This window comes from Drosophila navojoa, chromosome 5 (assembly GCF_054131105.1).
Source record: "Drosophila navojoa isolate 15081-1374.11 chromosome 5, UAZ_NAV_1.0, whole genome shotgun sequence".
In the NCBI taxonomy this organism is placed as follows: Eukaryota; Metazoa; Arthropoda; class Insecta; order Diptera; family Drosophilidae; genus Drosophila; species Drosophila navojoa.
This window is the reverse complement of record NC_142893.1, coordinates 12717088-12732374: the sequence shown is the minus strand read 5'-3', so window position 1 is coordinate 12732374 and position 15287 is coordinate 12717088. Positions and strand designations below refer to the sequence as shown.

General features: G+C 40.4%; 3 protein-coding genes across 4 annotated transcripts; 2 read left to right on the top strand and 1 right to left on the bottom strand.

Moving 5' to 3' along the window:
* Positions 1 to 7128: 7128 nt before the first annotated feature.
* Positions 7129 to 11355, top strand: inaD (inactivation no afterpotential D). Its single transcript, XM_018104834.3, has 11 exons — positions 7129 to 7312; positions 8749 to 8909; positions 8965 to 9160; positions 9216 to 9403; positions 9467 to 9913; positions 9970 to 10122; positions 10209 to 10280; positions 10341 to 10452; positions 10522 to 10661; positions 10725 to 11021; positions 11080 to 11355. The coding sequence occupies exons 1-11, from the start codon at positions 7270 to 7272 to the stop codon at positions 11266 to 11268; spliced, it is 1998 nt and encodes a 665-aa protein (XP_017960323.1). The 5' UTR covers positions 7129 to 7269; the 3' UTR covers positions 11269 to 11355.
* Positions 11338 to 12382, bottom strand: RpL23 (ribosomal protein L23). The gene is made up of 4 exons (XM_018104846.3): positions 12227 to 12382; positions 12011 to 12094; positions 11817 to 11944; positions 11338 to 11600 (listed from the first exon to the last, which is right to left on the bottom strand). The coding sequence occupies exons 1-4, from the start codon at positions 12237 to 12239 to the stop codon at positions 11403 to 11405; spliced, it is 423 nt and encodes a 140-aa protein (XP_017960335.1). The 5' UTR covers positions 12240 to 12382; the 3' UTR covers positions 11338 to 11402.
* A 275-nt stretch (positions 12383 to 12657) lies between these two features.
* Positions 12658 to 14958, top strand: tej (tejas). Of its 2 annotated transcripts, none has more exons than XM_089262703.1 (8): positions 12658 to 12948; positions 13479 to 13556; positions 13618 to 13779; positions 13851 to 13973; positions 14032 to 14111; positions 14168 to 14318; positions 14373 to 14594; positions 14659 to 14958. In XM_089262703.1, exons 1-8 carry the CDS (start codon positions 12757 to 12759, stop codon positions 14767 to 14769), a joined length of 1119 nt encoding a protein of 372 aa, XP_089118829.1. In that variant the 5' UTR covers positions 12658 to 12756; the 3' UTR covers positions 14770 to 14958. The 2 variants fall into 2 exon arrangements, with proteins under 2 accessions (XP_089118829.1, XP_030246928.1); XM_030391068.2 differs by having other exon boundaries at positions 13011 to 13556.
* The last annotated feature ends 329 nt before the right edge of the window (positions 14959 to 15287 follow it).

The window sequence follows — 15287 nt, the reverse complement described above, 5'->3', positions numbered from 1 at the left end:
ATTCATTTGTTCATTTGATGAGGATGATTCTGGTGCGCTTAAGCCTCCTTGTTTGCCGGCAATAAAAATCGAGACCAAGCAACCCTCCCCCCACACCCCTCACCCATCAGCCAGCCCATTGCTCGATGCCCGTGCAGGATGTCAATTTCTCAATTCATAAATAAAACCCAAAGCCCTTTGAATGTGTCAGCACAAGTGTGGAAATTACAACCATTCCCATGGTTGGGCATGGGCATGATTGGAGAGGCCTCAACACACACACACACACACACACACGCACACACATGTGTATGTAGGCGTGGTGGGTTAGACTGCACTGTGTTATTGTTGTTTATTTGCTGCCGCTGCCGCCTAAACCACATATTTCCCCCCCTCCCTCTCTCTCTCTCTCTCTGTGGCCCTCCCTCTGCTTCCCCGTCTCCTTCTCGCTCTGCAGCAATAAGCCAAAGGATTTGCGCGTCTGTGGGCGCTGCACGAATGGGGTAAGGCTCATTCGCTCACTCTGAGTCCACTTCGGGCTGTGGATTGCTTTGCATGCTCGCAGGCGCACTTGGATCGCATTAAGTTGATTTATTATGCAGCAAAGAATTCAATTAAGTAGGATGATTGTCACTTGTCCGTATGCCATCATAACCGGAATAAACTCGCACTTTTCGCCTTCGTTGCTTCGCTTTTAATTTGCGGGGCGTGATTATTTGGACAGTTGGCAATAGTTGGCACTGATCTTACGGCTTGACGACTACGGCACGCACAGACGCCGATAATCATTTATTTGTTTTGACTGCCGGCGCAGAGATAATAAAGCCAAAGTCAACAAGCAAAACCATTAACTACTATTAACGTCCACTGGGAGTATTTAGCTATAGAGATGAGCTGTGAAAGTCAGTTATTTGGGCAATTGCAGCAAGAGGATCTGGCGTTGGAATGGATGGGTTATGAAGCGCATTATGATTATGACTATAAATATGACAACTATATAAGATATATGGAATTGATTACCAAGTTAATCTTATGCCAATGATAGCAGGTAAATGATCAGAATAAAATCATAAAAATAATACTAAGAGTATAATAAGAATACAAATAATGAAAGAGTACCAGAAATTGAGTAACTGGAAAAGGTTCAATGCATTCGGCAAGAAGAAGCTGAGACAGGAAACCAGGGAATTTCCTTCCCTTAATGAATGAATGGGCAATGAAAAGCGAAAATTATATAAAACGTAGAGTAGTGATTATTTAACAGCTGTGATTATTAATAATTAATAAGGCTGAGGGCGCATTATAAAGCAAAAAGAAGATCAGATGCTTTTTAATAAACATAAAGTAATAAAAGTTCAGAGGAGTTACAAGATAGAAATAGAAAGAGAGAGAGAGAGAGAGAGAGAGAGAGAGTGAGAGACAGTGAGAGATAGAGAGAGAGAGAGTGAGGGAGAGTAAGAGTGAGAGAGAGATAGCGAGACAGAGAGAGAGATAGAGAGAGAGAGGGAGAGAGAGAGAGAGAGTGAGAATGAGAGAGAGTAAGAGACAGAGTGAGAGGGTGAAAGAGAGAGAGAGCTTGTCTGGGTAACCTAGCTGATGATGAATAACCCACCAAAATGAAAATTATCGCAATATATAAATAATAATAATAATTATGAGTTCTTTGCAATTAAATAACCGTATGTATAAATAGACATGTGGGCATAGATTTTTACAATTATACATTTATTTTATTATAAATTTATTATTTCTATATTTTTAGATTTTTTTAGATTTATCAGAGACCACGGCTGAAATAAAAACCTGAATGTAGGAATTGGGATTCATCCATTATTTATTAATTAAATAAATATTTTTATTATGTAGTACATGTAATATTTACTACATTAAGTATACTATATATTTTTTTTATTTTAATTTTTGTTTTTAATATTATTTATTTATATTTTCCAAGATCATTAAATTATTCTAAATAAATAAATAAAAACCTATAAAAACGGCTTCAGATGCATTCCGGCAATAATCTATCAATTGTGCTGTTTTTAATTAAAAAAAAAGAAAAAGTAATCTTTCTCTTTCCGCCCTCCCAAATGCAACCGCTGTAAAAAGTGTTAAAATTGAACGCAAACATTATTAACAAAGAATCTGGTCTTGTTAGGGAGTGTTATGGAGACACCTAATAACTTGTTGTGGGGCACGTGGCGGACGGACGTCGTTCGAGGGGTGTTAGGTAATTCACACTTCCTGCCAGGACAACGAGCGCATACATGTGTGTATGTGTTGTGCGTAGCTGGAATTTCATTAAATAATCGTTAGTGTAAATCAATTTGTTAGATCAAAGTGAAGAGCGGAAGAGCAGAAGAGACTGAGAGTGAGAGTGTGAGTGGGAGAGAGAGAGGGCGAGCGGAGGCGACATGGCGACAAATGAAAAGAAAATATGTGACGATGCTGATGCTGATGCTGATGCTGATGATATTATCAATTTGTGCTGCAAATATTTGACAGCAGCAGCAGCAGCCATTGATGGGCAAATTACAAAACATCAGCACGTGCCGCGAACCGCGACGCTTGAAGTGTGAACACGTGCAATCGCTATCAATGTCCAAAATCAACAATATCGAGCGCAATATCAAATATAAATAGAACGAGCCAAACACTCCTCGGTTGGGGTTAAGCTGACAACGCTTACAGCTCTGGCTCCACCTGAACTACTCTCCAGGGAGCACACACACATTAGAACTAGTTTAAGTATACATATATAAATAAATATATATATACATGTATGTGTGTGTATATATGTTAAATGCAGCTGGGCTCTATCAAAAGCTTCATTGCTTCATCATAATCGCATTAGGTATGTATACTCATCCTTGAGCAGCGTAAATAAAATACAAATAAAATCTATCCGTCATGGTCGCAGCCATTCAATTGTCCTGTCACTGAGCTGCCGCTGCCTCTGCTGCTCCTGCTGCCTCTGCCGTCGCTGCTGTGAAAAGTACAAGCGTTTGAAATTTAATTTAACGCATTTACATGCGGCTTAAGATTTCAGGGCTTCAGGGCATGGTAAACAAATCAAATATATTTAGGAGCAGCAACTCAAACAAAGGGATGCAGGAGCAGCAGGATCGACTGATGTCGACAGCCAAATGAAATTTACTTCTTTTATTTCGGCACTTGATGTAAACGATGGGCCCAGGTTCGGCACAAGGACAAGCACCAAGGACCAAGCACCAAGGACCAGGAGCAGAAGCTGCATCTGCGACCCTGCGCACATGCTACCGTGTCCTGGCTGCCGTAGGGTGGCGGGTGGTGCTGCTGCTCCTTGATAGCGGTGGTGGTTGAGAGTTAAAAACTCAATATTTGAATAACTTACTACCGTGCGAGTGAACTTTGAGGCGGTGCTCGAGCCAAGGGCTTAAGGGCAGCTACAGCAGCTACAGCAGCGACGGCGCGTCCGGCGCTCTCGCAAAAGGACAATTATTTGTTTATGCGTTGTCATTTAAATTGAGTTTTAATGTTGACAACATACAACAGTGACCAAAAAAACACACATAAAATGAAACATACGATTGAGCCCGCCTCGAATGCTTGTGTGCCGTTGTGATTACAAACAATGCACAGATACAGCCTCAGCTCACACTCACACTCGCACTCACACTCATTTGGCAAAGGAAGCAGCTCCATACGGCTGTGCAGTGGGCGGCATAGTGGCATTTATGTGGGCACCATTATTTGCTCTGGGCACGTTCACATTTAAAAGTTATGAGCCCATTATATTCGTAGTAAACACAAATATCCATAATCCATAGCCAGGCCAGGCCCCCTGTGCGACACATGTACGCGTAATTGTTTGTCGATGTCCTCGACTGTCGTGAGAATATTCACTTTTGCCCCAGCGCCCCAGCGCCCCACAGCTCTCCACTACCCACTCCCCAGCTGCCATTCGCTTTGTTTTGTTTTACTGCGTTTCATGTGCATGGAGAGCGCCTGTTGCGTATGCCACACTCCACTGCAACTGCAATGCTAGACACTGATGCAATACGTACTCTCAGAGCAACTGTTGACTGAATATATGGAATCGAGGTTAAAGCAGGTATACAAGTATAACGCCATGCAGGTCTTATATATAATATTTAACTAATCTCAATTATAGCTATAAGCACAATCAGTTCAAGCATCGAGTAGGTAACCTATAATTCAATTAACCTAAATATATGTACAGTTGTGTTCATGCAAATAGCAGTGAGAGCAGCACTACTCATTTTGATAAACCCTGTGAGAGCACCACTACTATTTGCATGTATTGTATTTGTACGATTATCCTATAATTTGTATGATCTTGATGTAAACACAAAAAGTGTAGTGAGAGCTACTCTTTAAATTTGTATATCTAATCTAGTTTATCCAAAATAGTAGTAAAAATTTCGCTACTATTTTTACAAAGCTATAATTAAGCTAACTATTAAATACTTATATTAGCTGTTCCACATAGAAACAAGTAAGAAGACTCTAGTCGAGACGGCTCGACTCGGAGATACCCTGAACCCTCCAGTATGATATTCTAATCACTGTGCGCTTCTTTAGATATACGGACGGACGGACAGACAGACGGACAGGGCCAAATCGACTTAGTTCGTCTACCTGATCAAGAATATATATACTTTGTGGGGTCTGCACTTCTTTAGACATACGGACGGACGGACAGACAGACGGACAGGGCCAAATCGACTTAGTTCGTCTACCTGATCAAGAATATATGTATATACTTTGTGGGGTCTGCCACGCCTCCTTCTGCCTGTTACATACTTTTAACAAAACCATTATACCCTGATACCGGACTCAGGGTATACAAAAAAACATAAAAATTAATAAAAATAAAATAAAATAATAATAAAAAAATTAACTCTATGAGTGTGTTTTATTCCTAACACCTTGTTTTAGGATTTTTATTAATAATTTCATGACAGAAATAATAATAAGAGCTGTGAGTATACACTTACTGATTTTATATACATATTTTTATACAGAATTATTACTATTAAATTCTCTGCATAAATTTAATAAACAATCCCGCTAAAAACTGCTCTCGCTTCACCTCAGCTCATATTTTATTACCCATCAAATTTTCGTTCTTCTTTATTAAAAAATTAGCTCAAATTTCGAGAATAAAACGAAAAGCATTATCTCTTAAGCCGAGACACTCAGAACTCATCGCCAATGATTTGTCAGCATTAATCAGATTAGTTAAAGCCATTAAAGTGCCTGTGCGCTGGCTGTGTGCTAAAAACCAAATTCATAACGAGTTTCTACCAGCTGAAGTGTTTTTGCGCAAAAACTGTAATTTTTATTCATTTCCAGGACGCACTCAGAAGTGGCTGCTAAACGATTATTAGCAATTTGATATAACTGCATGTAAGTACAACACGAGAACAAGTCAACAACGAATTCACACACACACACACACAGCAGGCATATGTATGTACACGTGTAGCTACTTACATAAGAGCTTAGCGCGATGCTGTTGTCTCTATAGGTGTATATGTGTGTGTGTGTGTGTGTGTGTGTGTGACAGTAAACAGTAGAAAATCACTTCAGTTAACTAAATCGTCGCAACAACCATGCGCCGACTGCGACGCAGCAGCGCACACAGCACGATGCTATCAAATTGAGAGACAGCAACAGAGCGCGCGCTCTCTCTCTCTCACACACGAACACACGCACACTGTTGACAGCGGCCATTGCAAAAGGCGTGCCAGCTGAGCGACAATAGCCAATCAGCGTTCAGCTGCGCTATGTGACAGCAGCCGCAACGGAACAGCGACGCCAGCAGCGCAGCCACTGGTATGAGAGCAGCAGCCAGCAGGCAGTGGCAGAGACAGCGACTGCGGCCGCCATTTGCCGCTGCAGATGCGTGCAGCGCTGAAAGTTAAGCTCATTGCCATATTTTTGCTTTTTTAACTGTTTTTGCTGTCTGCTTTTTGCTTTCTGTTTTGAGCTCTGGTCGGGCGCTGTTCTCTCTTTTGAATTTACTTTACTAACAAAACATGACTGTTGGGAGGCAAAAAGGAAATTGTTTTATCAAATGGGTTTCCTTACGCTTTTTATTATGAAATTAATTTTCAACATCGTTTCGCCGACGTCGCCGTCGTCGACGTTGTCGTCGGCCCTTTCTCCACACATATATACATATATTTCGCTATACATATGTACGTATATATATGTATGTATATGAGTAATTCCCGCTCTTTGTGCGTCGCTGTTTACTCAACTTAACGCTTTGCCATGGCTCGCCTACCGCCCACAATATTCATAATTGTGTTCCCTTGCAGCATTTAATGGAAATGTTTGCGTAGCTTTGTAGCCCAGTTGCCCGCCTCCTGCCGCCCGCCTCCCACCACTCGACTCTCTGTCCGCTCTTGATATTAAAATGCAAATCTTGATTATGCATTTAAGTTCTGCAGACAAATTAAATTCATTTGCGACGAGCGTTCATTAATCGAGCCCCCATTAGCCCATGCCGCAAGTCCTTAGCTCCTTCGCTCCATGCGCTGCATGTAAATATTTTCTTTTAGTTTTCCATATAGACGTGCACGGCGTACTTAAGCGCATGTTAAGTGCATTGAAGCACCTAAAATCGATGGGCATTTGGCATATGGAAGAGCATTTGATGGGCTTCCATCTACGGAGTGTTGACTTTTTCCACTCTGCAAATCGCAACAACAAATTAATATTGTAATGTTGTCAATAAAGCCGAACATACTCTTTTTTTTTTTTGTTCTAAATATTGTGACTGATATGAGAATGTGTGTGTGTATGCGTGAGTGTGTGTGTGTATTGCGTCATATCTACCAAGTTATCGCAGCAAAGCAGCGAAAGTTACTCAATGCAATTGAAGCCAATGTGAAAATGCTCTGGTCAATCAATAACACTATGCTACAAGTTTAGGAATGGGATTAGCATTAGCAAGAAGTTAAAGTAAAGTTAATCTATTTAGATTTTTACCAGCTCTTTAAAGACATTCGTTTTACACTCGCCTACTGACACACATTGCAGCATGGCCCACTCTTGTTGCGCAGTGTAATCGATACGAAATTTAGACTCAAAATAGAATGGCCACTAAGTCAGTTAGCAAGAATGCCAGACAGCTAATTGTAAAATCAGTTTAGGCGCGATTTTCAATGGGCTCGCTGCAAAAGGCAAAAAGCTCACAACTAAAAATCAAATAAAAAAAAACCTTAACTAATTATTATTGTAAATAAATAGGAAATACATATATTAAATTAATTGAATATGGTTCAATATCAAGGGAACTCCGGTGCCGGCGGCGGTGGTGGTTAGTATTCCACAATCGTGGAAACCGTGATAAAAATCTCATTTGTATTTTTATATAATAAGCCACAAAAGCTGACGACTTAACATTGACTTAATTCATTTAGTCTAAAACTAATTACATAACAAGCTAAAATATATCAAATTTAATTGTTGCATAAAGTGGAAGTGCAAAAGAGAACTGAACTGAAATATTAATGTGATTAGATATTTTTTTATAAACTGAAAACATACAATTATGAACGATTATATATTATGAAAATTTGCAAATGGATTTTAATTAATTTTAATTAAATTAATAACAAAAGTTAATGTATGAACGACTAAACTATTTGTTTATAATGCTAATATTGGATAATATTATAAAACTTTTCGGATTTCTATGTGTTATGCATAAAACGAATAAGAGCCAATTACTAAAATTTAAAGAGGGAGAGAGAGAGAGAGAGAGAGAGAGAGAGGGAGAGAGAGAGAGAGAGAGAGAGAGAGAGAGAGAGAGAGGTCATAACTGAGACAGTAAAGTTAAATATAGTTGGATATAATTCGAAATAAGTACAAGTTTTCAAATGGATTCTATGTATTTCGTGCCTTAATTTAATTAAATTAATAACAAAAGTTAATGTATGAACAACTAAAGTGTCTGTTTATATTGCTAATATTGTATAATATTATAAAACTCTTCGGATTTCTATGTCAATTACAAATATTTGTATGAAGAGGGAGTCCGCGAAAGAGAGAGAGGCTATATCTGAGACAGTAAAGTTAAATATAGTTGGATATAATTCAAAATAAGTACAAGTGTTCCAGCTGAGAGTGGGCGACCAGGCTACCAACAAAACTCACGATGCCATCAATTCCCATTTTACACGAATTCAGAGTACAAATAATTATGATTTCTGTAGAATGTCATAGATGAGTAAAGTTGAAACAATTAGAGCTCCAAATTTGAATTTTTGATATGTAATTAATATACAATTGATACTTATTTGATAAGCTAATAAAAATACCAAAATACAATATGTTTTTCCGGATACCATAATAACAGTTCTGTAATTGTCGACTTTGCCGACGATGGTTAAAGTTTGTCGCATACAAAAAGAAAAACTAATATTAAAAGAAATTTACTCTCGTAGTTAAAAATGCATATGTATGTATTAGAGAACGCGTATGACAGTCTTTCTATAGATATACAGATTTCTCTTTCTTAAATATATTAAGATGTGCCTATCTGCCCACAAATCTGCGTTTCACTGTTTCTTTTCGTCTTTCTGTTTCTCTCTTCTTCTTCCGTCTATTTCTTCCTCTCTCGTTCTCCCTTCACCTTCACTAACCTCGCCTCCCCCTCTCATTCTATTTTCAACCCCAAATCCCACTCATTCCGTGTGCCCAAACCATTTCCCTCTCGTTTCGTCTCTTTCTAACCAACTCTTCGTCTTCCAGAGCACATTCACATGGTCACCTTGGACAAGACGGGCAAGAAATCCTTTGGCATTTGCATAGTGCGCGGCGAGGTGAAGGATTCGCCGAATACGAAAACAACTGGCATATTCATAAAGGGCATCGTGCCCGATAGTCCTGCGCATCTCTGTGGCAAACTAAAGGTCTGTAGCTGAGATCATAAAAGAGCTGCGTTTACTCAAGCGATACAATCTGCAGGTGGGCGATCGCATTCTATCGCTGAATGGCAAGGATGTGCGGCATGCCACAGAGCAAGCGGTCATTGATCTGATCAAGGATGCGGACTTCAAGATCGAGCTGGAAATACAGACATTCGACAAGAGCGATGAGGCCAACAAAAGCAACGATCCACGCAGCAATGGCTACATGCAGGCCAAAAACAAATTCAATCAAGGTGAGAAGCTTTCACACTGATTTTATAGTCCTATATCTGATTGTTCTCTCCTCAGAGCAAACATCCAGCAATAATATGGGCGGCATGGGCATGACCAGGCAGCCGACGGTGCGCAATGATCCGAAGCGTGGCTCAAACTTCGCAGCCTCCACTCGGGTCAAGCACGTGCCGCTCAACTACGACGAAGACGATGAGGATACGCGTGACATGACCGGACGCATACGTACACAAGCGGGCATTGAGGTATAGTCATGGGCGTACTCTCTAACCCACATCCCACTCATCACACGCTTTCCTTCTATTCAGATCGATCGCGCTTCGGCGGGCAACTGCAAGCTGAACAAGCAGGAAAAAGATCGCGACAAGGAGACGGAGGATGAGTTCGGCTATACCATGGCGAAGATCAACAAGCGCTATAACATGATGAAGGATCTGCGTCGCATCGAGTTCCAGAGGCAGGGCAACCTGCCGCTGGGCATTGCTTTGGCTGGCCACAAGGACAGACAGAAAATGGCCTGCTTTATCGCCGGCGTGGATCCGAATGGCTTGCTGGCCAATCTGGATGTGAAGCCGGGCGACGAGATCGTCGAGGTCAATGGCAATGTGCTGAAGAATCGCTGCCACTTGAATGCCAGCGCCGTCTTTAAGAACGTTGAGGGCGAGAAAATCGTGCTGATTACCTCCCGGCGCAAGGCCAACGATGAGGGCATGTGCGTCAAGCCCATTAAGAAGTTCCCACCATCCACAGATGAGGCAAGCCCAAGATAAACTATTGCCTGTTCAGCTATTAACTTTTCCCATATTCGCAGACGAAATTCATCTTCGATCAGTTCCCCAAGGCGCGCTCGGTTCAGGTACGCAAGGAGGGCTTCCTGGGCATCATGGTCATCTACGGCAAGCACGTCGAGGTGGGCAACGGCATCTTTGTATCTGATTTACGCGAGGGCTCCAACGCAGAGCTGGTAAGTCTTGGCAGAGATCTGCTGTGCCAGCTGCTTATCCTCATCTTGTCTCTCTCTCTCTCTCTCTCTTTCTCTAATCCCAACAGGCGGGCGTCAAAGTCGGTGACATGTTGCTGGCTGTTAATCAGGATGTGACACTGGAGTCGAACTATGATGAGGTATGGGCAGGAAGTAATGGAAACTGATGCGTATGATTTCACTAATATCTATTCAAATAGGCGACCGGACTAATAAAACGTGCCGAGGGCGTGGTCACCCTGATTCTGCTCACACTCAAGAGCGAAGAGTCCATCAGGAGCGAGCGCGAGGCAGAGGAGAAGAAGAAAGAGGGTAATTATGTCATTTATCATAAGCATAACTTATCTTTGAACTATTCCCAATGAACTAATCAACTGACAGAGGCCAAAAAGGAGGCGGAGAAGCCACAAGATCCAGCCACAGCTGAAATAAAGCCAAACAAAAAGATTCTCATTGAGGTGAAGGTGGAAAAGAAACCGTTGGGCGTTATAGTAACCGGTGGCAAGAACAACTTCGTCAAGGTGAGTGAACAGACTCCCATTATCTACTACCTATATATAACTGTATCCGTCTGGCATTTACAGACTGGTTGTGTCATCACACACATTTATCCGGAAGGCGCCATCGCGGCTGACAATCGCCTGAAGATCTTTGATCACATTTGCGACATCAACGGCAATCAGGTGCACTGCGAGAGCATGACCACGCTGAAGGTGCATCAGCTGTTCCACATGACCTACGAGAAGAATGTCAACTTTACAGTTTACCGTGCCGATCCGCCGGAGCTGGAGAAATTCAATGTGGACTTTATGAAGAAGAGCGGCAAGGAATTGGGTCTCTCGCTGGCGCCCAATGAACGCGGCTGCACCATCTCCGAAATTGTATGTATAAACGAATTAGTATTCGTATAGTCGTTTGATAAGCGGATTTTCTTGGCAGATACAAGGACAATATCCAGAAATCGATAGCAAGCTGCAACGCGGCGACATTATAACCAAATTTAACGGCGATGCGCTGGAGGGTCTGCCATTCCAGGTGTGCTATGCATTGTTCAAGGGCGCCAACGGCAAGATCTCGATGGAGGTGACACGGCCAAAGCCCACGCTGCGAACGGAGGCACCCAAGTAGAGGACGAGCGAACGAAATTCATCCACTGTAGATGCGTGTTAGTGCCATGAAGAATAAAACAATTTAGAATCAGTTCTAATTTAATAACATCTTGTGTTCCATTATTGTGGGTTTATTTCATGTTTGGAAACTGCTTATGCTATAGAGCTTGCATTCGATGCGATACGGGGCCATAGATCAGCGCATTCCTTGGCAACCGGCCCGGTTATGGCCGAGCCTTTCATTTCGCCTTTATTGTTTACAATGACCCCCGCATTATCTTCAAAGTATATAAACACCCCGTCCCTCCTCCTGAACGGCTTCCGCTGCCGAATGACCACGGCAGGCATAACCTAAAAATAAACACGCGTTGAAAAAGAGAAACAAACAATTAATAACGCAGAAATTAATAGGAACTGAGCAACCTATAGCTGCTTGTCGCACATGCTAACGCACACACAAACACCGACACACACATTGAGCATCGACTCATTTTGGTTGCGGCAAGCGATACGCAGTATATTTTGCACAATTTCACTTTATATTTACACAAAAGTGCGCAGACTTACCTTCTTTCTCAATTCAGGCTTGCCCTTCTTAACGGTGGCAACAAACATGTCACCAACACCAGCCGCGGGCAGACGGTTCAAGCGACCGCGAATGCCGTGCACAGCAATAACGTACAGGTTCTTGGCACCTGAAAAATGTATTGATATATTTTAGTAATTGCATTGGATTTAGCTAAATTTGTTTTGTACATTACCTGTGTTGTCAGCGCAGTTCATAACAGCGCCTACGGGCAAACCTAGGGAGATGCGGAATTTGCCTCCCGCGGTACCACCACGTCCTAATTGACGAAAAACACAAATAATTAGTTAAACACTTGTATTGCATTAAACACTTCATTATATCATTATTATTTTGCATTGATTGGTCGAATTTCGCACTATTTATTCGGATTTAATTTTCTGGAAAATACCTCTCTTCGACATTTTGCTGCTTGTTCGGAACCAAAAGGAAGTAAAAAGAAAGAGCTAGTTCGGCTACCGAACCACAGCCAACTTAACTGGAATCGTAATCGGAATCGGCAGCGTTGCCACTGCAAGCAAGTAAATAAACCAATTTCAGTTCCGAAAAGACAGCGCTGCCAACTTTTTTAATAGTCGATTTTCTGAGATCAATTAATGACGTTTGTAATTATATTTTTTATATTTTAATTTAATTAATTTAAAGTTACAAATATTTTAAACAATTATTTTTATAGACAGTAAATATCTATTAGAAAATTCATTTATTTGTTAAAGATACATAAGTTCCAATAATTGCTTTAAAAATGTATTTCCTGTGTTTTATAGGCTTCGGTTTATAAAAGAGCTAGTTTAATTAGTTCCAAGTGGTCGATCAGCAGATCCACTGGTTAGTGGCAGATCTTAAGCTTTTGACCGCAGCCAACTTCAATCACGCGCTAAGATTCTAAACTCCACAATTTGTGGACAACCAATCTGGAAAATGGTCGACCAGGGCTTTCTAAGTTACGTTAAAAAACTTATCCATTCATTAGTAGTGTCGACACCGGATCGCGTGACTATAGAAAGATTAGAGCGTGACTATGTAAACGTGGAAGGCTGTGCAGTGCCCTTCAACAAGCTCGGCTTCAAAAACATCGAAAGCCTTTTGCGCTCAATTCCCGACACAGTTGAGGTAATTTTGCATTTTAAGGATTCTCAGGTACATATACTAATAAATATTTATATATTCTTTAGTTAGTAGGCTACGGGCCGATGGCATACGTCCTGGCAAAGAGTAACGCCAAGACCGCCCACATCCAAGCCCTGGTGCAGTGCCAAAAGAGGCCAAGCAACAGGCAAAAAAATCGAAAACGTGGCAAACCCCTATTCTGTTATCCCTCTGAACGATCTGATATCGTGTTTATCAATGAGTATACCAAATCGAACAACGTGCAACTGAATAATTACGGCAATAATAACTACAACCATCGAACGCTTTACAATTCCAATTCATCTGCTAACCAATATGCCAAGCAACCGCCGCAAAGTCAAATTCCAGTTGCTCGCCAAGAAAATTTAAAAAAGGAAACGAATTCTATAACTAATTCGCTTTCCAAATGTAAAATTGCTAATGTTGAGAAACCCTCTTCGGCTGCAGAAAACAGTTTGAAAATTCATAATAATTCAGATAAGCTCGGGTTGCCAAACCAATCCCTCTCAAAGAACCATAAGAAGTGCACTGCACAATATATATCATCTGATGAGGGCTGCGATGAAGATGCTGGACCGGAATATTCTGAGGTATCAAAAGTTAATTATTTATGTTTCCTCATATACACATTAAATTATGTTTTTATTTTAGGATAAAGAAATATTAAATTACAAATATGCAGAGGTGGTCCCTTGTACTAATTTAATTAATAGTGAATCCAATCCAATTCAGAGCACTTGGACAGACCAGCATATTGATTATAGCTCCTCGGATGAAGGTAGTGAATCGGATGCCATTCCAGTCTTTGCTGTGGTAAATATTTATCGTACTTTAAAAAAAAGTCTCATACAGCATTCTAATCACACTTTTTAATCTGTTTCCAGGACCAAAACGTCTTGAGTGTAGAATATCCTAGGGATGCAGTTCGCTTTGATTGTCAATTGCCCAAACAAGATGTGCATAAGAAATTTAAATTGGAAGAACGCGTTGAAGTGCAACTAGTGACGGTAGAAAATATTAATAATATTATATATACTCACTACAATCTATACTCTGTATCAACAGGTGGCTAGTCCGCATAGCTTCTATTTTTGGCTACATGACGAAGAATACGAGGACTACAAAGGCATGTCCTACAACATGCAGTACGTATATTTTAAAAATGTTATATCATACAAGTAATTTGCTGGCTCTTTTTCAGACAATTTTATAGCATCATTAATGATTATAGCTATACGATTCCATTATTTTTAATAATGGTTGGTCATTTGGGTGCTGTTTATGTGAGGGAAGAAAGTTGGCACCGCGCAAAAGTCTTAAATATCAAAGCTGGCAGCAGAATGAATGTGGAGGCAAGCGATTGAGATTCTGTTATTCACAATGTATTTATAGAACTTGTTCAACAGGTGGAACTTATAGATACGGGCGACCGGATGTGGATATGTCACACTGATTTGAAGTATTTGTGCAAAGACTTTGCCAGATTGCCACCTCAATGCTGGCCCGGCAGACTGGCCTGCATTACGCCCAGGCAGGGTCAATACTTTTCCATGGAGGCCAGCAACTACTTTTACGATATTGTCTGCTATCGTCGACTCTTTGCGAAAATTGAGAAGATAAACGATGCTGTAAGGATTTATTTCAGAATTATATATATGATTGTATACTAATGTGATGTTCTCCTTATTTTAGGATAATACCTGCACTATGATACTGGTTGATCCAAATAGTTCGCTGCATACAAAGAACATTAACATGGCGCTCATCGAGTCTGGTTGGGTGCGTCGCTGTTACAAGCCATGAGATTGAAATAGAGCTAAAACGTTAAAAATATTTGTTTTGTTTTTCTATTAATTAATTGTTTTACAAACGAACTTGGACTTCAAGTAATGTAAATTGAAAGACTTTGTTTAAGTTTTATGTTAAGGCAAACGCTGTCCTTCTGCTTTTCATTTATTAGTTTACGTATAATAAAATACTAAGTTACATAAATCTTGAAACAAGTTGTTGTTGTTGTTGTCTTATCGCTTGATTTATGTTTTGAAAATAAGACAAACAAAGTCGCATAAACTACGCAAAAAGATCTCGCTCGCAACTAAATAGTATTTCTTGAAACATAATGCTCAAATTAAAGTTTTTGCAATAAATACATTATTTGTTTTTTTTTTCTTTTTTGTTTGTTTAACTGAATCGTCATAACAATTCCCTATAAAAGACAACATTATCTATTAATGTAGTTTGTATATATGTATGCATGTATGTATGTGTGTATGTATGTCGTGTATATAGTCAATGCTTATGTATGTATGTGGCTTGCTGCT